At 38.6% G+C, this 26,547-nt stretch overlaps 3 protein-coding genes across 3 annotated transcripts; 2 read left to right on the top strand and 1 right to left on the bottom strand.

The window, feature by feature from the left end:
- Nucleotides 1-586: 586 nt before the first annotated feature.
- On the bottom strand, nt 587-17,105 carry LOC115960275 (rust resistance kinase Lr10-like). Its single transcript, XM_031079072.1, has 2 exons — nt 16,467-17,105; nt 587-1,160 (listed from the first exon to the last, which is right to left on the bottom strand). Exons 1-2 carry the CDS (start codon nt 17,088-17,090, stop codon nt 732-734), a joined length of 1,053 nt encoding a protein of 350 aa, XP_030934932.1. The 5' UTR covers nt 17,091-17,105; the 3' UTR covers nt 587-731.
- A 3,236-nt stretch (nt 17,106-20,341) lies between these two features.
- LOC115960276 (putative disease resistance RPP13-like protein 1) lies at nt 20,342-20,942 on the top strand. Its single transcript, XM_031079073.1, has 2 exons — nt 20,342-20,419; nt 20,501-20,942. Exons 1-2 carry the CDS (start codon nt 20,372-20,374, stop codon nt 20,735-20,737), a joined length of 285 nt encoding a protein of 94 aa, XP_030934933.1. The 5' UTR covers nt 20,342-20,371; the 3' UTR covers nt 20,738-20,942.
- Nucleotides 20,943-21,378: 436 nt separating this feature from the next.
- LOC115961196 (disease resistance protein RPM1-like) lies at nt 21,379-22,491 on the top strand. Its single transcript, XM_031080215.1, has one exon. It carries the CDS (start codon nt 21,379-21,381, stop codon nt 22,489-22,491), a length of 1,113 nt encoding a protein of 370 aa, XP_030936075.1.
- Nucleotides 22,492-26,547: the final 4,056 nt, after the last annotated feature.

Raw genomic sequence — 26,547 nt, 5'->3', positions numbered from 1 at the left:
TTTACAATGCCCTTCACGACACCACGTAGTTTAAACAAGGTCTCATAGTCATATTCTTCACTATATCACAATATGAAATCATTGACTCTGTAATAGTAAAAATGGATATCATGCAACCACCTTCTCGCATGTGTGAGAGAACGGTTAAATGCGTTTGGGTACATGTTGATGGTATGCATACAGCATACCAGCTCCATATGTCAGGAACATTTTCAATCGATGGGACAACTCTAATTGAGCAGCCTAGTTGATTAAGGAAGTATTAATTAGCTACTTGATCTATTCCAAAGCTAAACCTCGAATGATTCTGCACAACAGTATTTGGAAGGATTCCTTCTCTGTTGGAGGCAGGGCAGCCACTGAATTATTGTAGACTTTGTAGTTCACCCGATTTTTTTTTTTTTTTTTTTTTGAGAATCATAATTCACATGAATTGATTGCTTAACCATGCATATGAATACTGAAAGCAATTTCTACAACTGGGCTATTGCCAGTCCAATCAATTACACATTCACAAATCACAATTATAAAATTATAAATTTTGTTTCCACTTAAAAAGACTTTAACAAATAAATAAACCACGTACTAAGCAAAAAAAAGTTTTAGGTAAGGATAGCTATCATAAATCAAGGGACCAATTATTTGTCACACAAAAATATGAAGTGTTATGCTATCAAATATGTGAAGACTAATTGCCCTACTTTTGCGGTGGTGTCAGATTTTCCTTGCATTTAAAGTTTAGTTGATTGACTTGATTCACCTGATTGAAATGATGAACTAGTTGAATTTAAGTTGTCTCCTACATCCTCTGTTGGTCTCGCTGGTGATGATGATAGGAAAGGCTTGGAAGGCATTTGTAAGAATTCAACTTCTCCTTCAAGCATTTCTACAACTTTGTTCATTGAAGGACGGTCACTAGGCTTCATCTGTATGCACCATAATGCGACTATGATCATCTTCTTAACAATTTTCTTCTCCTCCTCTGTGGCATCTTCTATTTCTATGTCATTTCCTTCGCTAAATTGGCCATAAACCCAAGTTAGGAAGTAAATTTGGCTTGAATGGTCTGCAAATGCATTCACATTCTTTCTTCTGCTAGCCATTTCCAACAATAACATGCCAAAACTATAAACATCAGCTTTATAGGAGACCCCTCCAATGTTTTTGTACGGCACCGAGATCCCAGGCCCATACCGGCCTTGGGCACAGGCCCAGCAGAAAGATCCAGTTACCCTGCGCCCTTCTTGAAACTTCCTTAATGTACAAACAAGTTTAGGGTATTGAATTCCAAGAGGCGATCGGTTAAACGTTCCCGGTCAAGTATATGAGCCGTGCCCGGAAAAATCGTGATATGCACGGGAAACTGAGTTGCCGAACATAATCGGTCAAGATGGAACCAAGTTCCAAGATCATAAATGCTGCACCGCCCTCTCACCTAAACCTCCATTTTAACCAGATAATATTGGACCTTCAGTAGCACTAACGGTGACTGTAATCATAATCTCCCCACTAACCCTGACTATAAATAGAAGAAAGTTGGAAGAAGAAGGGGTTCAGAAAAATTGAGAGAAAACAGTTAAGTGAGAGAGTATCAACTAAGTGTTGCTTTGAGTCTCTCTGCCGAGAACGACCCATAGTAGGAAATCCTCAAGCCCACTACAAATAAATTGTGAGCCCAAGTGATCTAAGGCCCAGAAGTCCTATACTTGGTTCTTACAGTTTTTATAGAATAACTTTGGAGCTATATATCCTAGTGTTCCCCTTGCAGCAGTCAAAGACACTATGCTATCATTTGCTGGATAAATTTTTGCAAGCCCAAAATCAGAAACTTTGGGAATGAAGTTCTCATCAAGAAGAATGTTATGAGGTTTGATATCAAAATGCAGAATTTGCATGTCACATCCTTGATGTAGATATTCAATCCCGCGAGTCACTCCAAGTGAAATCTCAAACATTTTCTCAGTACTTAAGGGGATACTTTCTTCTTGAGAAAAAATGTATTTTCAAGAGAACTATTAGGCATGAATTCATATATAAGGGCGCGCTTTGACCCCTCAGCACAGAAGCCAATGAGTTGCACCACATTCACGTGGTGAATTCTTCCAATTGTTGCAACTTCGTTGATAAATTCTTGCCCATTAGCTTTGGAGTTACCCAACATCTTTATAGCAACATGAGGGTCACTTTCTAGCTTTCCTCTATATACAGAGCCATAGCCTCCTTCACCCAATTTATCCTTGAAACCTTTGGACATCTTCCTAATTTCTGAGTAAGAGTACCTAATTGGCATGAGGTTAATTTGGCTTTGCAGAAATTCTTCAACAGCATCATACATTGATATATGTCTCTTACGCCACTTATATATCAAAAATGCCACCATGCATGGAATCCCCAAGACAGTCTTTGTTTCAAGGTGAAATATTACTGTGCAGAAACATCACCAAAATAACTATAAGAAACAAAATTGTTGTTGCATCTGTCACCTTTTTTAATTTTTAGTTGAAATTATAGTTGGACTTACAACTACATACCTTCTTAATCCTAGTAATTAAGCACAATATATTTTGTTTCATGTTAATGTAACTAATATTTACGTCTTGTTTGCATGCATGGTAAACTATTTTTAATCACAATTTTAAGGAATGATATGCCCAAAAAATTAAAGTTGAAGAAGAGATTCAGGTTATTACCGATTTCCAGCAGTATGGCCAAAGCTGCAAGAAATATAAACAAGAGAAGAAGGTGACATTACTTTTTGCTAACGAAAAGTGAATTACTAATTAGTAAAACAAGTGGCCCGAATAACTTGAAAAGTCTAAGGCCTAATAAAACTACAGTAAGATCTTACATTGGGCCATGCTCAGCAAGAAATTTCAACAACCATAAATGCCGGTTGACTGCATAATTGGTCTAAAAATTGGGATGTCACTTTAATTGAGTCGAGCTCAATCAAATGCTTTCAAAGTTCCCAATATGCATTTTGATGAAGTGTAAACTCGTTAGTCGAAATAGGCAGATGGAACTCTCCGTCAGCACCAGTGTATCCTCTAAAAGGGGTCACCAGTGTGGTGCCCGCTACAACGCCTCCGATGCCAAAGTTAAAACAATAAAGCAATTTGCCAAACTAGAAAGTAATAGGTATTTTCTTAAAGTATCAGTATGTGTGTACCTTGTGCTGCCAATGTAAGGGCTTTATATATGTGATCTTGATTGCTAGCTGTTGGGGTGTTAATGCCTCTCTTTAGTAACGCCTCCAGCCCAATTATGGGGCTTTTATTAGGCTCCAACGGTCTGTTTTGCTGGTTTCGTAACTGCCCAGGTTACTTGCTGGCATCATTGAATGACTTTCCTTTCCTCGTCAGTGATGGCTGCTCGTCGCCAGGGATGACCTCGTCACTAGGTTGACTTCGTCAAGGTAATGTGTTCTCGTCACTCCCATCAGTTGCCCCCCTAGGTTCTGTGGTCGTCAGTGACGTGTCATAAGGGCCACAGAAGGTGAAAGGTTTTTTCCTGAGTTGTTTGTGATGCTTGGGGTTTTGTTTTGAATTTAATGCATGATGGCGGCGCGGTATGAAACATGGCCACGTGGCACGTGCTGATTGAAGGCATTGATGGCATGACCCTTGGGTTTCCCGCTACTTTTTAGTTTCCTTGGATTTTTGGTTTCAAAAACTTTTCTTTTTCCTTTACTCTGATTTTTCTTTCTTTTCTTGCTCCAAGTGTTTGTCTCTCTTGCTTGTTTCTGCGATTATTTCGATTCTGCTCCGGCGACTTCGACCTTGCTCCAGCGACGAATTTTTCCGACCTCGACTGTTCCGCTTTTCAAGGTACGCTACTCCTTCGATTTCTTTCAGCTCCTTTTTCTTAATGGACCCCTTATAAATTCTTGATTTTTCCTTTGTCTTTTGCTTTTGTTGTTTTTTGTGTTTGATATGTGGGCATTTAGGATTGGGTACCCCTTTTTATGGTTAGTTCTTCTGAGGTTTAGGTAGCTTGCCCCTCAGTTTCTTTCTTTTTTACTCGCTTAGGGGCGGCTTTGGGTATTTCCGGGGACTGTTTTCCTTTGATTGGGGACTATCTTTTTGAAGGTTGTGGGTTGAGTGTAGTTCTAGGGGAGCTGTCTCCAATTTTAGGCCAGTCACTGGCTTGGTTTGAGGGAGAGACGAGGAGGATGTCAGAGGTGAGATCCAGTGAACTAAACACTAGGTTGTCGTCTAGCGGCAGCCCGGTTGAGGGTGATACGGCCGTTTCCACCCCTCGTCAGGTTGGGGCTTTTTACGCTCTTAACGAGGAGTGTGGGCTAGATGCTGACACCGTGGCTAGGTTCAAGGATAGGTTCCAGTTTCCTGCGCAAGTCCGCGTTCGTCGGTCTGGTCCTGAGGATCGGGCCTGCCACTTCTTTCCTGGTGAAGTATGCTTCTACGAGGCTGCTTTCACTTCTGGGCTTAGGCTACCCGTCCATCCTCTGGTGATGGAGCTCTTAGGTCATTTTGGCATTGCCCCCGGGCAACTCATACCTAACTCCTGGAGGATAGTTATCAACTGTATGGAGATTTGACTGGCTGCCAACGAAGATATGATCAAAGTGAGTGAGCTCGTCCACCTTTACCGTTTAAAGGAATCGAAAGAGTATGGGTATTATGAACTAGTCCCTTGGACGAGGAGGACTAGAATCATTAAGGGTTTAGCCTCGTCATTCAGGTACTGGAAATCACATTTCTTTTTCATGTCCGGGGATGATTTTGAGACCCCTTCTAGCAAGGCTTGGGGTGATATCCCAAGGTTACTTCGTCGATGGGGAACCCCAAACTTAGGTGCGTCCACGTTTCTCCTCGTCTGTTTATTTTCGTTTTGCATATTTGGTCGTCACTAACCACTTGTTAACTTTCTTTTGCAGTTAAAAGACGCCCCAAACTGAAGAGCAAGTACCAGGGTCATGTTGAGAAGGCAATAGAATACGCAGAGTCGATTGAGAGTTGGGACGATCTCTTTGACCCACGGACGCTTGCTTTCTACTGCTTAGGGCCGGACCCATCTCCTTACGTTTTACGCAGCATCAACATTGAGGAGAAGAAGAGTAAGTGTTTACCTCGTCAGTACTGATCTTCACTTGTGTACTTTGGGTTTCTTAGTTTCTCTTTTTTTTTTTTTTTTTTTTTTTTAGAGATAACGACCAGATTCAACAAAGATATGTACGCTAAGATGAGGTCCAAGAAGGACGAACCCTTGGTGAACATTGGTAAAAAGGGGGTTCGTATCACTAGGAAGGGTTCGTCTGTCCTCCCCTCTGCAGATGCCTCTCCCATCGTCTCGGGAGTTGAGAATCTACGGGTGGCTTCATCGGCCACTTCAGTTGAGGAGATCCCCACCCCGTCATCAAAAAGGCAGAGACTGTCAGCCAAAGAGAAGGAGAAGGAGAGAGTGGGTTCGTCCATATGGGACGACGAGGATGTGGCCGTGGAGCGGGCACATAACGTAGTGAAGGCTGAGGACCTTAAGGTATTTTCTGGAGTGCCTCTCAATGTGGTTGCGAGCCAGCATATTCGTAAGATCGTGCAGGTAAGGCCACTTATGCATTTTCCTTCTTTTCACCCAAATTTCCCCACCCCTTCTTTTTACTGACGCACGTAATTTACTTTGTCAGGTGTTGGGGGAGAGCCTTCACCTTGCTTCTGAGTGTCTCACTTAAGAGGCTAAGGTGGCTTCTTTGGCGTCTAGGATGGAGGCTTTGGAGAAGGAGAGCTCCACGCTGAAGAAGGACCTCATAGAGTCGATAGACGAGGCTGCCACTTTAAAGGAGAAAGTCAAGGCTTTGAATTCTGACCTTAGGATCAAGCGTCAATTGAACTTGGAGAAGGACGACCAGCTACAGGCGGCAAAGGAGAAGCTAAAGTCGATCGCTGCTAGGTCCATCGAGGCCTTCCAGCAAACTGAGGAGTACTCCACAGTGCTCTTCAGCTGGTACTTTAAGGGCTTCGAGCTCCTATGTAGGTACCTCGTCAAGCATCCTACCGGGGTTGATCTGCCGAATTTGGATCTAGAAGTGGTGGATCAAGAGATGGCTGCTGACGAAGCTGCTCAGTCATCGGCACCTGAAGGTGACGCCCCTGTTGCTGATGACGCCCCTATGGTTGATGAGGCTCCCGCTGCTGCTGACGATCCCGTTACTGACACTCCTAACACCCGACCTTGATACTTAGGAAAATTTATCTGTTATGTATGCCCGTTATGTTTTGGGCTTTTTGGTGATGTGTATATATATATATATATATTTATCTATTTTCAGAACAATGTCTCTTGGCCCTCTGTTTCATGGGTCTATAGGAAGAACAAAGATAATTGCCTGCTGTTTTTGGGCTTTTTATGATTTTTTACTTACCCGTTTTTATGGCTATGCTTGTGCTTATGACCATGCATGTGTTTGTGATGTTTAAGTTCGTCCATACCTTGTACTTAGCATAAATTTCTTAGTTGTGTCAGTGATGTGTTCATCACTCTTTATCCTTAATGAGGGTTCTTGTCCTTCTTCTTTTTCTCTTTATCCTTTCTTTTGCAGATTCGTCAATATTCTGAGTTCGTCAAGTGGGACTTTGCCATTTGCGTAGGCTCAAGGGTTTTGTCTTCGTCACCGGCTTGTTCTAGGGACACTTGCTTCTTTTATGTCTTCGTTAGTGACTTACATCCGTCAAAACGGAATCTTATCACTTTGCCATTTTTTGGAGACTTACATCCACTTAAGGAATCTCTTCAATTCGGGCTTCGTTAGTGATTTACATCCGTCTTGGCGGAATTTTATCACTTAGCTTTTATATACTTTGTACCCATTATAAGGGTCGTCAGTAACTTACATCCGTCAAGACGGAATCTTGTTACTTTAGTTCGCCTTACACCCGTTGGGGTTGTCGTTAGTAACTTACATTCGTTAAGGCAGAATCTTGTTACTTTAGTTTGTCTTATACCCGTTGGGGTCGTCATCAGTAACTTACATCCGTCAAGGCGGAATCTTGTTACTTTAGTTTGTCTTATGATTGACTAGACCTGTTTGCACAAAGACATCAGAGGAATAATAATAATTTTTTTTATTAAATTCAAGAATGACTGCATTCGCCTATTACATCTACTGGTGGTACTTTTTTAAATGCTCAATGTTCCATGGTCGAGGGAGCCTTTGTCCGTCCATGGTTTCCAGGTGGTAACTTCCTTGTCTTGAGTAATGAGTGACTCGGTAAGGTCCTTCCCACGTAGGACCCAGCTTTCCCTGGGTAGGGTCTTTAGTTGCTGGGGTGGTCTTGCGCAGGACGAGGTCTCCTATGTCCAGTCGTCTGAGTTTAACCCTCTTATTATAGTACTCGGCCATCTTTTTCTGATACTTCGTCATCTTGCTGGATGCGTTGTCTCTTACTTCGTCCAGATAGTCCAGGCTGAGTCGTAGTTCATCGTCATTGATCCCTTCGTTGAACGTTCCTCGTCTGATGCTCGTTACCCCCACTTCGACTGGGATTACCGCTTCTGTGCCATAGATAAGCCTGAAGGGGGTTTCTCCTGTCGGGGTTCTGGCTGTGGTTCTGTAAGCCTATAGGACATTTGGTAATTCTTCTGGCCAGACACCCTTCGCATCGTCCAGCCTAGTTTTGATAATATTAAGCAGCGTTCGGTTCGTCACTTCCGTCTGCCTGTTTGCCTGAGGATGCCCTGGGGATGAGAACTGATTCTTGATCCCAAGGTCTGAACAGAATTCTCTGAAGCCTTGGCTGTCGAACTGCCTCCCATTGTCTGATATGATCGTCGAGGGAATCCCGAACCTGCAGATTATATTCTTCCACACAAAGCTCCGAATTCGAGCCTCAGTGATTGTTGCTAAAGCCTCTGCTTCAACCCATTTCGTGAAATAATCAATAGCAACAAGTAGGAACTTTACCTGACCTTTACCTTGGGGTAGCGGGCCGACGATGTCAATTCCCCACTGTGCAAATGGCCATGGGGAAGCTATAGTCGTTAGTCTATCTACTGGAAGCCGTTGCACATTCCCGTATCGCTGGCATTTGTCACACCTCTTGACGATCTCAACAGCGTCTACCTACATGGTTGGCCAAAAATATCCTGTTCGTACTACCTTGTTCACCAAGGATCTGGAGCCAGCGTGGTCGCCACAAATTCCTCTGTGGATTTCTTCCAGGATGTATCTAGCTTCTTCTTCGTCGACACACTTCAAGTAAGGCATAGAGAAGCCTCTCTTATATAAGACGTCATTAAGGATTGTGAACCTGGCTGCCCTCTTCTTGATCTTTTTAGCTTCTTCTGTGTTCTGAGGGAGGCGCCCGTCCTGGAGGTAGGATATTAGGGGTGTCATCCAGCTGTCTGTGATCTGGATGGTGAATGTTGCAATTTCTTCAATACTAGGGTGTTTCTGGACCTCCATCGCTAGATCTGTGCTAATCTCCCCTTCTTCTGATGACGCTAGCTTCGATACTTTGTCAGCTTCCATATTCTGACTTCTTGGGATCTGCACGAACTCCACTATATCGAACTCCTGAGTTAGATGTTTCGTCAGCTTAAGGTATTTCTACATCCTTTCTTCCTTTGCTTCGTACTCTCCCCTAATCTGCCCGATCACTAGTTTTGAATCGCTTTGGATCAACAAGTTTTTAGCACCAAGTGCCTTTTCAAGCCTTAGTCCCATCAGTATCCCCTCGTATTCAGCTTCGTTGTTAGTGGCTGGGAATTTTAGTTGGACCCCATATTTCAGTACTTCTCCGTCAGGGGTGGTTATGACGACCCCTACTCCCCCTTTCCTCTGGGCTGATGAACTATCATTTTGTATTGTCCATCTATCTACCTTGTCGGTAATCTTGTCTTCGTCTGGAAGAGTGAACTCTGTGATGAAGTTCGCCAGAGCTTGCGCCTTGATCGCTGTTCTGGGATGGTACTCGATGTCAAATTGACTAAGTTCAATTGCCCACTAGACCATTCTTCCTGCTGCTTCAGGCTTGTTCATTGATTTCTTGATTAGTTGATCCGTCATTACAAAAATGGGATTTTCCTAGAAATATTGCCTTAGCTTGCGCGAGGCTACTATTAGCGCAAACGCGATCTTTTAGATCCTTGGGTACTTGGACTCAGCTCCTTGGAAGGCTTGGCTAACGTAGTAAACCGGGAGCTGCTTCTTGCCCTCTTCTCTAATCAGGGTTGCACTTACTGCCGAGACTGACACTGCCAGGTGTAAGTATAGGTTTTCCCCTTCTTTGGACGGGCTTAAGAGAGGTGGACTGCTCAGGTAACGCTTTAGTTCTTGGAATGCTGCTTCACACTCGTCAGTCCAGGCAAGGGCCTGCTTCAAAGTCTTGAAAAAGGGCATGCATTTGTCTGTAGCCCTGGAGACGAACCTGTTTAAAGCCGCTATCCTTCTTGTGAGTTTTTGAACATCCTTGACGATTTTGGGTGATGCCATGTCGATGATGGCTCGCACTTTCTATGGGTTTGCTTCTATTCCTCTCTGGGACACCATGAATCCCAGGAACTTTCCCGAGGCTACCCCAAAAACATACTTACTTGGATTCAACCTCATCTGGTGTTTTTTGAGGGTTGCAAACGTTTTCTTCAAGTCGTCCAGATGTGTGAGCTCTTCTTTACTCTTGACGAGCATATCCTCCACGTACACTTCCATGTTCCTACCAATCTGTTGACTGAACATTTTGTTCACCAACCTCTGATACGTAGCTCCAACATTTTTCAGCCCAAAAGACATTACCTTGTAACAGTAGAGTCCTTGACTTGTGATGAAGGCGGTCTTCTCCTGGTCTTCCTCAGCCATCTTTATCTGGTTGTACCCTGAGAAGGCATCCATGAATGTCAGTAACTTGTGCCCGGCTGTGGAATCCATGAGCTGGTCTATTCTTGGTAGAGGGAAGCTGTCCTTTGGGCATGCCTTGTTCTGGTCGGTGAAGTCTACATACATCCTCCATTTCCAGTTTGCTTTCTTCACCAGGACGACGTTTGCGAGCCATTCAGGATAATACACCTCCTGGATGAATCCAGCCGTTAGGACTTTGGTAACTTCCTCTGCAACTGCCTGATCTCGTTCTGGGGCGAAGGTTCTTCGTCATTGCTGGACGGGTTTCCGTTCTGGGTCCACATTCAGCTTATGCTGGATGACTTCTGGAGATATGCCCGACATGTCCTCGTGGCTCCATGCGAAGACATCTAGATTCTCTTTAAGGAACCTTATGAGTCTTGTTCTCATCTCGGGGCTCAACGTCGTTCCTATCTTGGTCGTCTTGTTCGCTTCTCCTTCTACCAATTCCACCGTCTCCAGGGCCTCTATCCTGTCTTCTTCCTTTTCTTCAATCATCCATGTGTAGTTCTCCTTCCCAGCCAGGACGGCCTAATAGCATTCTCTTACCAGGACTTGATCTCCTTTCACTTCACCGACGCCATCATCTGTTGGGAATTTCACCTTCAAATAGTAGGTTGACGTCGCCGCCTTCCACTTGTTGAGGGTGGGCCTCCCAATGATGACATTGTAGGATGAGGGACAATCTACCACCAGGAAGTCTACTTGTCGGGTCAACTGTACTGGGTAGGCCTCTGCCGTCACCGTCAATGTCACTATGCCCTTGGGGTAGACCTTGTCTCCGCTGAAGCTGACGAGTGGAGAGTCAAATGGGCGCAGTCTTTTCGGATCTAGTCTCAGCTGCTAGAAGGTTGGGAGGTAGATGATGTCTGCGGAGCTTCTGTTATCGACGAGGATCCTCTTGGTATTGAACCCTTCTATATTCAGCATTATGACCAAGGGATCGTTGTAGGGCTGCTTCACTCCCATGGCGTCTCCTTCACTGAAGGACATGTCCTGGTATGTTCGTCGGTGCTTGGACAGAGGTATGGCGTGGACGCTGTTCACCTGTCTCTGGTATGCCTTTTTGAGTGATTTAAACGATCCTCCTATAATCGTGTTTATCTCCCCGATCACCTTGTGTGGAGGCTGGGACGGAAGGTCGTCATCCCGGGAGAAGGATTCATGCTGGATTTTATTGTCGTCCCTGAACTTGCTATATTCTCCTTTCTTCACATATTTCTGTAACTTCCCTTTCCGTATTAACTCCTCTATTTGCTCCTTTAGGTCTCTGCAATCCTCCGTGTTGTGGCCGTGATCTTTGTGGAACCGGCAATACTTGTTCTTGTCACGGACGTTGGGGGATGAGTGCAATGGTCTGGGCCATTTGAGATAATGCTCGTCCTTGATCTGCGTGAAAATTTTGTCAACAGGCATAACCAAAGGAGTAAATCTTACCGTCCGAGGATTTTATCATCTTTCCTCCAGTTCCCGTCATTGTTTCGATGGTCTGGTCGATCTCTCTTCTGCCCCCTACAGTCGTCTTCCCTCTTGGCCTTGTCTCCTGGCTTCTCAGCATCCTTTATGGCAGCTAAAGCATCTTCAGCATTCATATACTTCTGTGCCTTCAGGAGCATTTCTGCCATCGTCTTTGGGGGGTTCTTTGCGAGGGAGGCCACGAGGTCTCTAGACCTCAACCCCGCCTTGAAGGTCGTCAGCTGCACCTTGTCATCAGCTTCGTCCACCTCCAGAGTCTCCCGGGTGAATCATTTGACATACGACCTCAGAGTTTCCTTTTCTCCCTGTCTTATGGTGAGTAAGTAGTCTACCGGCCTCTTTGGACGTTGCCCCCCTATGAAATGGCGCAAGAAGGCACTACTTAATTGATTGAAGTTGTTTATGGACTAGTTTGGCAACTTCGTAAACCATTCTCTTCCAGCTCCTTTGAGAGTCGTTGGGAAGGAACGACACAATATCTCGTTAGGTGGTTGTTGAAGGTATTAAGATGATCCTGAGGGTCTTTTAGTCCGTCGAATGGCTCAAGTTGAGGTAAGCGAAACTTTGGCGGTACAGGGCATTCGAGTACCGCGGCGGTGAAAGGTGAATCCGTAGCCCTTACCATTTTGTCTACGCTTCGGTCCGTCTTCTCCTTAATGGCACTTCTCAGTTCGTCCATTTCCTTCCTCATTTCTCGAAAGAGATCCGAGTTCTGCTCATCTGGAGTAGTTGGCCTCTGAGGGATTCCTCTCCGGTGGCTATCCCCTTCTCCCTCCAGGTTACCCTTGGACCGGTTCTCTTCTTGTTGAGCCTGTTGAGCCTGCTGGAGCCGTAGCTTCATTTCCTGGTTTTGTTTGGTGAGTTCTTCAATGGTAGCTGCAAGGGCTTGGACTTGTTGGGCCAAGGCTGCTGAATCTGGATTGGATTTCATCTGAATGTAGAGGGTTGATGGAAACTACGTTTTCAAATATGAATTTGAGAATGTCGTCCCCACAGACGGCGCCAAACTGATGAAGTGTAAACTCGTCAGTCGAAATAGGCAGATGGAATTCCCCGTCAGCACCAGTGTATCCTCTAAAAGGGGTCACCGGTGTGGTGCCTGTCACTACGCCTTCGATGTCAAAGTTAGAACAATAAAACAATTTGCCAAACTAGAAAGTAATAGGTATTTTCTTAGAGTATCAGTATATGTGTACCTTGTGCTGCCAATGTAAGGGCTTTATATATGTGATCTTGATTGCTAGCCGTTGGAGTGTTAATGCCTCTCTTTAGTAACGCCTCCAGCCCAATTATGGGGCTTTTATTAGGCTCCAACGGTCTGTTTTGCTGGTTTCGTAACTGCCCAGGTTACTTGCTAGCATCATTGAATGACTTTCCTTCCCTCGTCAGTGATGGCTGCTCGTCGCCAGGGATGACCTCGTCACTAGGTTGACTTCGTCAAGGTAATGTGTTCTCGTCACTCCCATCACATTATTTGTTAGAACTTAGAATTATGTGGTTAAATGATTAAATTTATTATTTCTCAACATCTTAAATTTTTGGAAATTTTGGTAATTTAACATTAGTTAACCTATGGCTAGGGCTAAAGAATTTGCCCACCGAGTCAAGCAAATGATAATTTAATTAGGTTATAATGGAGTAAATGTTTAGACATGCATTTTGCATTAATACTAAGGGTGTGTTTGTTTTGGGTGAAAATCACTTCCGGAAATGCTTTTCCGTATTTACAGGTGTTTGGTTGCGCATGGAAAATGCATTTTCCGGAAATGCATTTCAGTTATAATGTGTTGGAGGTGTAAATTGATTTCCGTTTCTATTTTACCTTCAAATACTATTTTCCGGAAAACAGAGAGAGACAGAGAGCTGAGTGAGAGGGAGAGAGAGGAAGAAGAGCCACGCGCAGAGAGAGAGAGAGGAAGAGAGAGAGAAAGAACGATCTCACGCCGTCGATCGCGATCGCGAAGCACCGCATCGCACCGCACCGATCGCCTCTCTCTCTTCCTTCTTCTCTCAATTTGACCAGATTTGATGATTTTTTTTTTCTGGGTTTTGTTTGTGTTTCTGTATTGAGGAATGAATGATATTATAATATTTGTTTGGCAACCGAGAAATTGTGAGAAAATGTGACCGGATTTGATGATTTTTTTTTCTGGGTTTTGTTTGTGTTTCTGTATTGAGGAATGAATGATATTATATATTCGTTTGGCAACCGAGAAAATGTGAGCAACAAGTAGAAAATGTGTTTTCTATGGTATTTTCAAGAATACAACCAAACACCAGAAAATATTTTTCGGAAAATTTTTTGAAATACAACCAAACACATGAAAACATTTTCCTTTCCGGAAAATAGCATTTCCGGAAAATGAAATATTTTTCGGAAATACTTTTACACGAACCAAACACAGCCTAAGTACTAAACCTTTATTCTCATGGAATAATTAGGAGCCTAGGAGCCAAGAAAGGTAAATTTTTATTCAAAGGAAGCTAATTTCTTAAGAAAATCTATAATTTTTACTTGTCATATCATCGAGTTCAATTAAAAGAATGAGATTGTTAAAGTTATGAGCAAATGATTAAACTTAATATTTCCTATTAACTTAATCTTTTAGGAGAATCAGTAATTTATTATGGTAATAGAGCGGGACATCCTAAATTTGATCCCTTGTCAATTTTGCCTTTTATTCCACTAATTACCATGTACGTGTTTGACTTTTCTTATAAAATAACCAAAGTTTAAAATGATAAAAATCAAACACATGACATCCTATTTTTACTAAAAAGTAAAACAAAATATTTGTATTCATGTATTCGAGATCAACCAATTAATTACCTAAGTACATGATTATTTCTCTACCCACGTCATCAGCACACATCAGGCGCTATTACTCAAGTAATTCTGTTTCCTTGTTCATTCTATGTATTAATTACTATCCTTCAAAAAACCTTTTTTTGAGATAGAAATCTCACCAGTCCATTTTCTACCAAACGGAACACCCAATCTCAGAACACACATGGATCTCAGGTGAGCCAAAATGTTCTTGCATCCAATAATGAAAAAATGAAGGAAATATTGAGAAAACAAAGGATGAAAGTAGGAATTTGTCTTTAAGGAACCAAAACATGAACAATAAATATATATATATATATATATATATTTTTTTTTTTTTTAAATTCAACATTCAAGAATAAAAAAAATACTAAAATTCAAATCTAAATTAGTATACAAAAAGAAAATAACTAGTATCTGTTTTGTACTAACAAAATATAAATATAATAAAAGACACAAATAACAGTTTTTGAATATATTTGATATTATTTAGGATATTTTAAATGCAAACTTTATTGGTGAGTCCCACCATAAGAACTCTAATTTACTCTCCCTTGGGAGGAAAGAATCTGGTTGGTTTAGGAAGAAAACGGATCCCTCAATTTTCTATTCCCTTTTTTCCAATCATTTTGATTTTTTTTTTTTTTTTTTTTTTTTTTTTTTATGGAATCATTTTGATTCTAAAGTTATGAAACTATTGTCATTTTAGTACTTGTAATCTCACTTGACACACAAACACATAGCTAATAGAAGAATTAGGAATAATTAATTACTAGTATTAAAAAACCACATCTGCATCTAAATTAAAAAAAAAAAATCAAAATCAAAATCAACATAAAAAAAGAAAAAAAAGAAATAATGATTTTCTAAAGAAAATAAATAAATAAATGAAAAAAAAAAAAAAAAAACACTCTAGCTTCATTTTATTTTCTTTCATTTCTTGTGAAAGTTAGTGTTGCCTGCGATCAAACCATTCCAATTCTTGGAACAAACCTCACTGAGTATTTCTCTAGAAAAAGATTTGAGGTTTGGATTTTATTCTCTCTCTCTCTTTCTCTAGCTTCCTCCATTTGTTTGTACATTTATAAGATGCTGGAGGAAACTCAATATTTCAAGAAAAGTTCAAACATGTTGACCCTCATTTGGGCAAGTAAGGGATTGGGACATTCTGATTTCAATATGGTATGCAGAGTCCAAGTTAGGCGTGATTCATAAAGCCGAAGTTGTATATTCATAGACAATTTTAATTCCTTCCCACACACAAATAAATAAAGCTGTGCCCTGTTATCTCGTGCACTTAAATTAGTACAAGACGAATACGTAAAAAACTAAAAATAAAAGAAGTCACATTTTCAAGAGCTAAAACAGGAATATTTTCATTCAATGGGACAATTCTAATTGAGCAGCCTGGTTGATTAAGGAATATTAATTATCTGTACAACAATAATTTATCCTCTGTAAGAGGCAGGGCAGCCACTAATTATCTGCGCAACAATAATTTATCCTTTGTATGATAATAACATGAATTAATTGCTTAACCATGCACTTGAGTACTGAATATATAAATAGGAGTAAAGCAATTTATACAACTGGGCTATTGCCACTCCAAAATATATTGCCCGGATTTTCAGCATTGATTATTAACTTAATCAATTACACATTCACAATTATAAAGTTATAAATATTTTTTTCCTCTTAAAAAGACTTTAACAAATAAATATACCATGCACTAAGCAAAAAAGAAAAATTGTTGTAGGTAAGGATAGTTATCATAAATCAAGGGACCAATTATTTTTCACACAAAAATATGAAGTGTCTTTATGTTATCATATACGTGAAGAATAATTGCCCCAGTCCCGTTTTGGTGTTAGCTTTCCCTTGCATTTAAAGTTTAGCCGATTGACTTGATTCACCTGATTGAAATGATGAACTAGTTGAATTTAATTTGTCTCCTACATCTCTTGTTTGTCTTGTTGGTGATGATGATAGGAAAGGCTTGGAAGGCATTTGTAAGCATTCAACTTCTCCTTCAAGCATTTCTACAACTTTGTCCATTGAAGGATAGTCACTAGGCTTCATCTGTATGCACCATAATGCGACTATGATCATCTTCTTAACAATTTTCTTCTCCTTCTCTGTGGCATCTTCTATTTCTATGTCATTTCCTTCACTAAATTGGCCATAGATCCAAGTTGGGAAGTAAATTTGGCTTGAATGGTCAGCAAATGCATTCACGTTCTTTCTTCTACTTGCCATTTCCAATAATAACATGCCAAAACTATAAATATCAGCTTTATATGAGACCCCTCCAATGTTTTTATAGAACAACTCTGGAGTTATATATCCTAGTGTTCCTTTTGCAGCAGTCAAAGACACTATGCTATCATTTGCTGGGTAAAGTTTTGCAAGCCCAAAATCAGAAACTTTGGGAATGAAGTTCTTATCGAGAAGAATGTTACGAGGCTTGATATCAAAATGCAGAATTTGTATGTCACATTCTCGATGTAGATATTCAATTCCACGAGCCACTCCAAGAGAAATCTCAAATATTTTCTCAATACTTAAGGGGATACGGATACTTTCTTCTTGAGAAAAAATGTATTTTTCAAGAAAGCCACTAGGCATGAATTCATATATAAGGGTGCACTTTGGCCCCTCAGCACAGAAGCCAATGAGTTGCACCACATTCACGTGGTGAATTCTTCCAATTGTTGCAACTTCGCTGATAAATTCTTGCCCATTAGCTTTGGAGTTACCCAACATCTTTATAGCTACAAAAGAGCCACTTTCAAGCTTTCCTTTATATACAAAGCCATAACCTCCTTCACCCAATTTGTCCTTGAAACCTTTGGACATCTTCTTAATTTTTGAGTAAGTGTACCTAATTGGCATGAGGTTAATTTGGCTTCGCAGAAATTCTTCAATGACATCATACATTGATAAATGCCTCCTACACCACTTATATATTAAAAGGGCCACCACACACGGAGTCCCAAATACCATTTTTGCAGCAAGGAGTAATAGCACTGTGCAGGAACATCTCCCAAAAAACTATGAGAAAACAAACCTGTTGTTGCACTGCTGTCAGCTTTTTTATTTTTTAGTTGAAAAATTAGTTAAACTTAAAACTAAAGTGCTTTCCTAATTCTAGTAATTAAAATTTATACATACAATATATGTTGTTGAGTTCCTAAAATACTCGACCATATAAAATTCTTTAAATTTTTAACCATTGAACCAAAATAATTAATCCAGTTAATAATAAAAAAATAGTAATCCAGGAAAGAAAAAACTGTAAATCTCTCTTGCTCCCACAGCAATTCCAGTAGCACTTTCCATTTCATTTTACTCTCTTTCTCTATCTCTCAGGCTCGCCTCCCAATCATTGGTCCTCCTTACCTCGATTCGTCCATTGCCCTTTCTTCGGAAGAGTGCCACCATGAGACAGCTGTGCCATGGCACCGGTGAAGGGCTGATAGAGGTGATGATGTAGCCAAGCAATGGATCTGAGTTCGGTGGCTGTTCTTGGGCCGAATCGGGACTGGGTTTGATGGGTTTGCTGGTAGTGTTTGATTTATGTCGCCAACTCTCTGGTTAATGTAATTGCTCACTTTGATTTGGTATCTGAAAAGTTTAGCGATGTTCCATTGTCAGATACCAGCTGAAGATGTTAATTTTGAGCTGGGGATTTTAGAAGGCTGCCTTTGTACAACTCATAATGCCAATGGAAGTTGCTTTGAGACATGGGGATGAGAGAATATGGGTAAAGAAATTTTGGTCCAAATTATTCGTCATCTCAGAATCATTTGAATCTTTGATTCTCATGTGTTTCACAAGGAATGGTGATGTTATAATGGGGGTAAATGAAAGAAATTTATTTTTAATCTTAAAGAAAATACTCAAAGTTCCTCGGAGAAAGAAAGTATTCAGAGAAGTGCCAGGCAGAATCCGAAAGTTCTTGTTTGCTACGGTGTTCTTAACAAAATAACTCTTTATAGAGCTCTAGAACTACTAGCTGATTTTTTTTTTGATGAACAAACTACTAGCTGATTTAAATGATGTATTTCAAAATGATTTGATTCATTAATAAAGTTTTTTTTTTTTTTTTTTCCTTTTTCTATAAAAAAATCATAAAAACTCTAAAAGATTTTAATCCATTAATTATTTCCATGTTAATGCCACTAATATTTAGGTTTTGTCTGCATTGTAAACTATTTTTTATGTGAAATTAAATTAAATAAGGGCCGGGCATAAAAGTCTTTATCTACTTCCTCCAATAATATGGGGCCATATTAGATAATTTCAAATACTTGCACATAAAATATTAAGGCCTGATGCATAGAATCACTCCCTATTTTAGAAAGTTGACACCCAAAAAGTTAAAATCACCCCCTCTTTGCACATTGGCTTCTTACTGAATTTAATATCCTTTTAAACACAATGTATGTTAAGGAATGATAATTCTAAAAAATAGTTGAAGAAGAGATTTAGGTTATTACCGATGTTTAATATTTTATAAAAGTTGATGGCGAGAAACACATTACGATTGACGTGCCGTCGTAGGAAAAAATTTTCTGCAAGAAATACATTAAAAAAAAGTTGAAATTAATTTTTCCTAACAAAAAGATGAATTTCTAATTAGAGAAACAAGTGACCTGAATAACTTGAAAAATCTAAGGCCTGATAAAACTACATTGACAACTAACAATAAATTGGGATGTCACTTTATTAACGTGGAGTTCGATCAAGTGAGGAATTTACAGTGAAGGTGGTCTAGTAGTAAGAAATCCTTGTGACCATGTTATTGTGGGTTTGAGTAGTAGCAAGTTCTACTATTGTACGAATGTTCCTACGCTATTCATAAGTATGGTTTAAGTGGATTGGAGATAGTGACCACTCTTGTTAGCTTTTTTTTTTTTTTTTTTTTTGGGGGGGGGGTGTGGGGGAATGCATTGACCTCTCCTAAGGTTTGCTCAAATTACATTGACCTCCCTCTTAGTTTAGATTGTTACTTTTAAAATAAACTAGCCACAAACCCACGTGATGTATGAGAATATATAAATATTATGTAATGGAATGTAATATATAAAAAGTAACAATTATTTAAAGTATTTTCTATTTTTTAAAAATATTTCTACAAGTATTTTTTTTCTTTTTATCTCTACAAATATATCATTCTATTATTTTTTTGTGTGTTTGATTACTAAACTTCTGTTGTAGTGTGTTATATTTGCTAAATATACAACTAAACTTTATAAGTTTTAAATTTATTATTCAAATTTCTTATCTCTTAAAGAATAAGAAGATTATCATAGTAATCAAAACTCATCACAAAATTATAATGTTATTTTAACCAAAATTAAAATGAAACCAAAGGAATAATATAGATTTTATAATAATTTATTACTCAAACAATTGGTAGGCATATCCAAATTCATAGCCACGTAGAATGTGTTTTGATATAAACTCAAATTCTTATTCCAAAAAATACCATGTATTAACCTAAATCAAAATTCAACCAAAGATATAAAAGGGAGAGAGAAGATTTTGTGACGGGAAATTAAAAAAACACAATACCAAAACACATATTTATTATATAAAAAAAATCATTAATAATCTTAATTAGAGTTATAAGAAATAACACAAATTTACCGAGAGAGAGAGAGAGAGAGAGAGAGTACTCACAGTTTTTGTGTGAGAAAATATGGATCAAATGAGAGAAATGATATCAAATTTATACAAAATAAAATGGGGGAGAAGAAGAGTCAAAATATAAGAAAGAGAAAATGATGAAGTGTAACAATAGGTGTGTAACAAAGAGGAACAGAAAAAGTTAGAGGAAGTGTAATAGTAGGTGTGAACAAATAGGGAGAATATATATATATATATATATATATATTTAATAGGAAGAAGAAAAGTTTAAAAAGAGAAAATGAGAAGTAAAAAATACGTGAATAATGTAGCCGCTGATGTGGCTCTATAGAAGCGTAGTAACAATAAATACAACACTTCAGCATATATATATATATATATATATATTAAACTCACCTCTCTTACACCTTATTTAACACCATTAAATCTATTAATGAAACTAAAAAATCTATGATCATCAAATGGTTAGAGGACACTTTGAATGCTATGCGTGGATTTCAATGTCTCAATCTTATAACACACAAGATCTATTAAGGAGCATCATAAAGCAATTTCGTGAGGCCAGAATGGAGCTTCCTATGCTGGAAATTGACACAATGGACGAACAATCATTGGTAAGTAAATTAAGAGATTACTTACGGCTAAAAACGTACATGGTCATATTTGATGATGTATGGAAAATTGACTTTTGGAAGGGTATAAAACATGCTTTGCTTGATAATAATAAGGGTGGTAGAATTATGATCACAACACGTAATAGGGAGGTGGCTAGTTTTTGTAAAAAATCTTCACATGTTCATGTTTTTGAATTGCAACCACTAACTCCTGATGAGGCATGGGAGCTATTCTGCAAAAGGGTGTTCCAATTTGAATTTGGAGGACATTGTCCCCCAATATTGGAGAAATTGTCTCAGGACATTGTTGAGAAGTGAAAAGGCTTACCACTTGCAATTGTTGCTATAGGTGGTCTTCTGTCAACCAAAGACAAAACTGTCTTTGAATGGAAAAACTTGCATGATAGTGTTGGGTTTGAGTTAGGAAGAAATCCCCATCTTACAGGTGTTGATAAAATCTTGTCCCTAAGTTATGAAGACTTGCCATGCCACCTCAAATCTTGCTTATTATACCTTGGTATGTATCCAGAGGATTACTCCATTAGGTGCAGCAAATTGATTAGACAATGGATAGTTGAAGGATTTGTGAAGGAATTGGAGGGTAAAACATTTGAGGAAGTTGCACAAGAATACTTGACTGAATTAATCCACAGAAGCTTGGTTCAAGAATCATATGGTGACATATCTGGGAAAGTTATAAAATGTCAACTCGATGATATCTTACGTAAGATCATGCTTCGAAAGATGAAGGATTTGAGTTTTTGTCATGTTCTCTCAAAACAAGAGTCTCGCTTTGAAGGATTAACTCGACGCATGTCAATTGATGGAGTTTCATATGTTGTATTAAAGGAATTTGGGAACACTCATATTCATTCTCTCTTTTTTTTTTTTTCAATCTTGATGAATTTCCAAAGTCTTTTATGAGTACTTTTGTTGCTAATTTCAAGCTTTTGAAAGTCATGGATTTTGAAGATGCTTTGTTGGATTGCATTCCTGAAGATGTTGGAAGTTTATTTCATTTAAGGTATTTAAGTTTAAGAAATACCAAAGTTAAAATTCTTCCAAAATCCATAGGAAAGTTGCAAAATCTGGAGACTCTAGATCTAAAGCAGTCCATAGTTTTTGATATACCAATTGAGGTCAACAACCTTCGTAAGCTAGGATATTTTGTAGCTTTCAATCTTGATTTTGAAAAAGAAAACAGTTTGACTTTGGGAAAAGGGGTAAAGATACAAAAGGGAGTTGGGTGTTTAAAGAACTTGCAAAAGTTGTATTATGTGGAGTTGAATCATGGAGGGGTTGATCTTACTAAAGAGTTGGGAAAGTTAAGACAATTGAGGAAGCTAGGCGTGAAAAACCTGTCAAAGGAAACCATGACGGCTTTGTGTGCCTCTATTGAAAATATGAACCGCCTTCAATCTCTTGATGTAACCTTAATTAGCGAAGATGAGATAGTTGATTTAAAATTCATTTCATCCCCACCACAATTTCTTCAAAACCTGCATATAAAGGGGCGATTAGAGAAGTTACCAGAATGGATTTCAGAACTTCAACATCTGGTCAAACTAAAGATTTTATGGTCTAGGTTAAATGATGACCCATTGAAAGTCCTTCAAAATCTACAAAACTTACGGGAGCTCATGATCTCACACCAAGCATACAACGGAGAACATTTGCATTTTAAGCCTGAAGGGTTTCCAAAACTCAAGTGGCTATGGATTAGACACTTAAATGCATTGCATACGCTATTGATAGATGAAGGAACATTGCCTGTTCTTGAATTTTTTTCCATTGGGTATTGTCCGCAACTTAAAGAGGTTCCTTCCGGAATCCAACATCTGAAAAACCTCAAAGAATTGGGATTTTGGGGGATGCCCAAAGAATTTGAAGAAAGTTTGGATCCTGAGCAAGGGCTACATTACTGGATTGTTGAGCATGTACCAGTCATTATTCTCTTCTGGAAGCTTTGTACAGGATATTATGGCCATGACAAACACAATCTTCGTTCCAAGCATTTGGTGGGGTCAAGAGGGCAAAGGCAAACATTCAACCAGAATGAGTTTAGATGCTAAAATATCAATGCTTCAGTTGAGAAAGTTTAGTGCAATTTAGCTAAAAAATGGCCTTAGATTTCTTGATAATATATATTTTTTCTTTTCTAGTAAATAATGCCGTGGGATTTCTGTTGTAGATTTGTATAGTAAAAAGCAATTATTGTCATTTTTATTTTGCATTTCTTGAAATATGTAATTCACCATCTACTGTTTTAATGGTTTGCTTGTTTGGGTTTTGATATTTTCATATAACACTTAAATTGCACTTCTGTGACAAATTTAGAGGCATGAGCTACTTTGCTATATTTGGGTGTGTGCTTTTCATATTAATGTACAATACTTGTATTAAAACAATACAATACTTGTATCAAAAGTCAAAACAAAACTAGTTACAGACTATAGAGAGATCTGAAAATTGTCAAAACATTGCTCTTAGGAATTTACAAGATTCCACTTTTACTCCTTTTTTTTTTTTTTTTTTTTGGTTGAGAAGACAATTTTACCCCTACTAAAAGTGTGTTAGTTGAAGTTTTATTTAGGGAAAATGTTAGAAATACAAATTTTTTTACAAAAAATTTTACAAACTACTAATGTAGCGAGTGGTTATTAGTAAATAAAAAAGTAATGTTGATGGTGGATCTAGATAAGAAACAGTAAGAAATTGGCCACAACAATAGTTTGTAAAAATATGGCGTAAATGCACTTTTAGTCCCTACAATTTGACGTTTTTCCATTTTAGTCCCTACATTTTATTTTTTCCACTTTTAGTCCCTAAAACCAATTTACGCTTTCCGTTTTAGTCCTTGAAACACTGTTCTGTCACCAAATTAATGGAAAGACTGACGGATTAATAAAATATTATTAAAAAAATTATTTAACATTTTTTATATGCCAAAATTAAAAAAAAATTAATTACTCAATTTTAATTTAGAACAAAAAACAAAAAAAAATTATTTTCTTTCAAACAAAAATTTTACTTTCTTTTAATTAAAATGAATTTTTTTAATTCCAATCTTCTTCTTTTTTTCCAGAAGATCACCACCGAATCAAACCCAAGCAAAAGAATAACAACCTAGCAAAGCAAAAGAATAGCAACCCAGCAAAAGAACATTATTACTTAAACCCAGATCAAACCCAGCAACCAAGAACACAAATCTAGCAACCAAAAACTCAAACCTAGATCACAGCAACACAAACGAAAAAAAAGAAAAGAAACAGAGACCAAACACAAACACAGACCCAAAGTTCTTCGTGTTCTTCCCAGATCAAACCTAGCAACCGAGAACACAAATCCAAGTTCTTCGTGTTCTTCCCAGATCAAACCCAGCAACCGAGAACACAAATCCAGCAACCAAAAACTCAAACCTAGATCACAACAACACAAACAAAAAAAAGAAAAGAAACAGAGACCAAACACAAACACAGACCCAGATCACAAATAGAGATTAAACACAAACGAAACCCAAATCACAACCCAAGCCAAAATCATCAGCAGACCCAACCACCGATCCATGTTCACAACACCCACATGCAAGCCTCCAAATTTTTCCCATTGTTTTCACGCCATCAAGACCCCACGGCCTCCATGATCAAAACCTCGAAGATCAGCCTCTTGATCTGCTCGCCGCTGGTCAATATCGGGCTCCAATACCGAATCGGTGACTGGGTTTTGTACAACGGAGCCATAATTACACAGAAATGAACTATGGGTTTTCTTTCTAGGGTTTCATACACCTAATCAATGGACCTTCTTGATGGGTTCGATGGGTTGATGGCAACGGAAATGGCGATGGCAACGTAGACCTTCTGGGGTTTCTTTCTTCTATGGCAATGGTGACCTCATCATTGAGTCTTGAACGAGTTCGACGGCGGCGACCTCATCACTGAGTCTTGAAAGAGATCAGAGAGAGTTTGGGTCAGTCAGAGTTTGAATCAGATCAGGGTGAGGAGAAAGAGAGTTTGAGAATAGATAGAGAAAAGGGTTTAAAAGTTGAATGTTCTTCTGAACAAAAAAAAAAGAAGAAGATTGGAATAAAAAAAATCATTTTAATTAAAAAAAAGTAAAATTTTTGTTTGAAAGGAAATAATTTTTTTTTTTGTTTTTTGTTCTAAATTAAAATTGAGTAATTAATTTTTTTTTTTAATTTTGGCATATAAAAAATGTTAAATAATTTTTTTAATAATATTTTATTAATCCGTCAGTCTTTCCGTTAATTTGGTGACAGAATAGTGTTTCAAGGACTAAAACGGAAAGCGTAAATTGGTTTTAGGGACTAAAAGTGGAAAAAATAAAATGTAGGGACTAAAATGGAAAAACGTCAAAATGTAGGGACTAAAAGTGCATTTACGCCTAAAAATATTATAAAATAGTTTGTACTTGTAGAAAGAGTAAAAAAAAAAAAAAAAGGTTTTGTTGAAGCATTTAATTTGAGGTTTAAAATTTGAGATTTTTAGTGTTACTTTTTTTTTTTTGGGGTAAATTTCTTCATTACTAATCCAAGTTTGTCCATTTGTGATTTGTGGTAGGTAAATAATCAAGTTCTACTCAATAATGTTAATACAAATTTGTAAGTACACTTTTTCCCATAATATGACGCTTTAATAGTTTGAATCTTCAATATCCCTATTAGTTCATTTTTATGCGAAGCTTGGCTTAGCTCGGAATTGTTGGGCTTTGTTTGTAGACTTGGATGGATGGAGAACGAATATAATTGTTGCTGCTATCAGAGTAAAGATGAGAAGATGAAGCTATCAGATCAGAAGCAAGGTGAAGATATCAGATCAGATGCAAGAGCAGAGAACAAAGCCTTAAGCACAGAGCAGTAAAACTAAAACGACAGTGTTTCTGCATTAGTTTCTGCATTAGAGGTTTTGTATAGACGACATGTAGTTTAATTGTTAATTAGAAGCTTTAAGTGTTGATACGTGAGGTAGTTTGTTGATAGCACGTGTGAAGGTTGTTCCTAGTCTGTTTAGGTAGTTACTGTTCACGCTTATATATATACAGCTTGTATTCATTGATTCAATATAATAGAAAATACAGTTTTTCATTTTTTTGGTTTCTTGATATGGTATCAGAGCGGGTTCCCAAATTCCTCTAGGGTTTCGTTTTCTTTTTCAGTGCTGTATTTTCAGTTTCCTTTTCTCAATTTTCTCGAGAAAATTTCCCCTGTTCTTGAGAAATTTTCTTTTCCTGAGAATTGTTTGCTTTTCTTGAGAATTGTTTTGTTTTCTTGAGAATTGTTTTGTCAACAATGGTTTCTACTATGACGAATGGTGCTACAGAATCTGAGAATCCATCTCATTCTTCTCCACAAGATTCACCAATGGATGACCCTCTGTTCTTGCATCACGCAGAAAATCCAAGTCTAGTTCTTGTTACACAGCCTTTAACAGGTGGAGAGAACTACTCAGGTTGGGCTCGTGCTGTGAGAAAAGCTTTGCTCACCAAGAATAAACTAGGGTTCATTGATGGGACTTTGACTCTCTCATCACCATTGGTGTCTACTCCTTCGAATGTGCAAGCTTGGATCAGATGTGACAACATGGTTGGTACATGGCTAACCAATTCAGTCTCACCAAAACTCCAAGCAAGCATCATCTATGAAGACACTGCCTTGGAAATCTGGAATGACTTGAAGAATCGTTTTGCTCAGACTAATGAGCCTAGAGTCTTCAATCTTCAAAAGCAAATCACAGAACTTCATCAAGGTGAGATGTCCATCACTGATTTCTTTACACAGTTGAAGGTGTTTTGGGATCAATTACAGAACCTTAGCCCTTTTCCTACTTGTACTTGTGGTAAATGTCTTTGCAATATTAACAAGAGGCTCACTGATTTGCAAGTAAAAGAGTCTGTGATGAAATTTTTAATGGGATTGAATGATTCGTTTTCCCAAGTTAGGACTCAAGTCTTGCTTATGGATCCAATCCCTTCTCTTAGTAAGGTTTACTCTTTGTTAATTCAAGAAGAGACACAAAGGACAATTCCTAATGCATCTGTTGTTAAAGTGGATTCTACTGTTTTAGCTGCTAAATTGTCCAATGATCACCATAGTACTAATTCTAGTGGCA

This window comes from Quercus lobata, chromosome 9 (genome assembly GCF_001633185.2).
Source record: "Quercus lobata isolate SW786 chromosome 9, ValleyOak3.0 Primary Assembly, whole genome shotgun sequence".
NCBI classification, from domain to species: Eukaryota; Viridiplantae; Streptophyta; class Magnoliopsida; order Fagales; family Fagaceae; genus Quercus; species Quercus lobata.
This window is presented reverse-complemented; position numbering and strand designations above follow the sequence as displayed.

Excerpts from the sequence above, each read along its gene's own strand:
- LOC115960275 (XM_031079072.1), bottom strand. The coding sequence starts at position 17,090 with ATGTATGATGTCATTGAAGAATTTCTGCGAAGCCAAATTAACCTCATG. Across the intron at positions 1,161-16,466 it reads CAGAGTTGTTCTATAAAAAC|ATTGGAGGGGTCTCCTATAA; the intron begins ATTGGAGGGGTC and ends CCGTACAAAAAC.
- LOC115960276 (XM_031079073.1), top strand. The coding sequence starts at position 20,372 with ATGGAGCTTCCTATGCTGGAAATTGACACAATGGACGAACAATCATTG. Across the intron at positions 20,420-20,500 it reads CAATGGACGAACAATCATTG|GGTATAAAACATGCTTTGCT; the intron begins GTAAGTAAATTA and ends GACTTTTGGAAG.
- LOC115961196 (XM_031080215.1), top strand. The coding sequence starts at position 21,379 with ATGGATTTTGAAGATGCTTTGTTGGATTGCATTCCTGAAGATGTTGGA.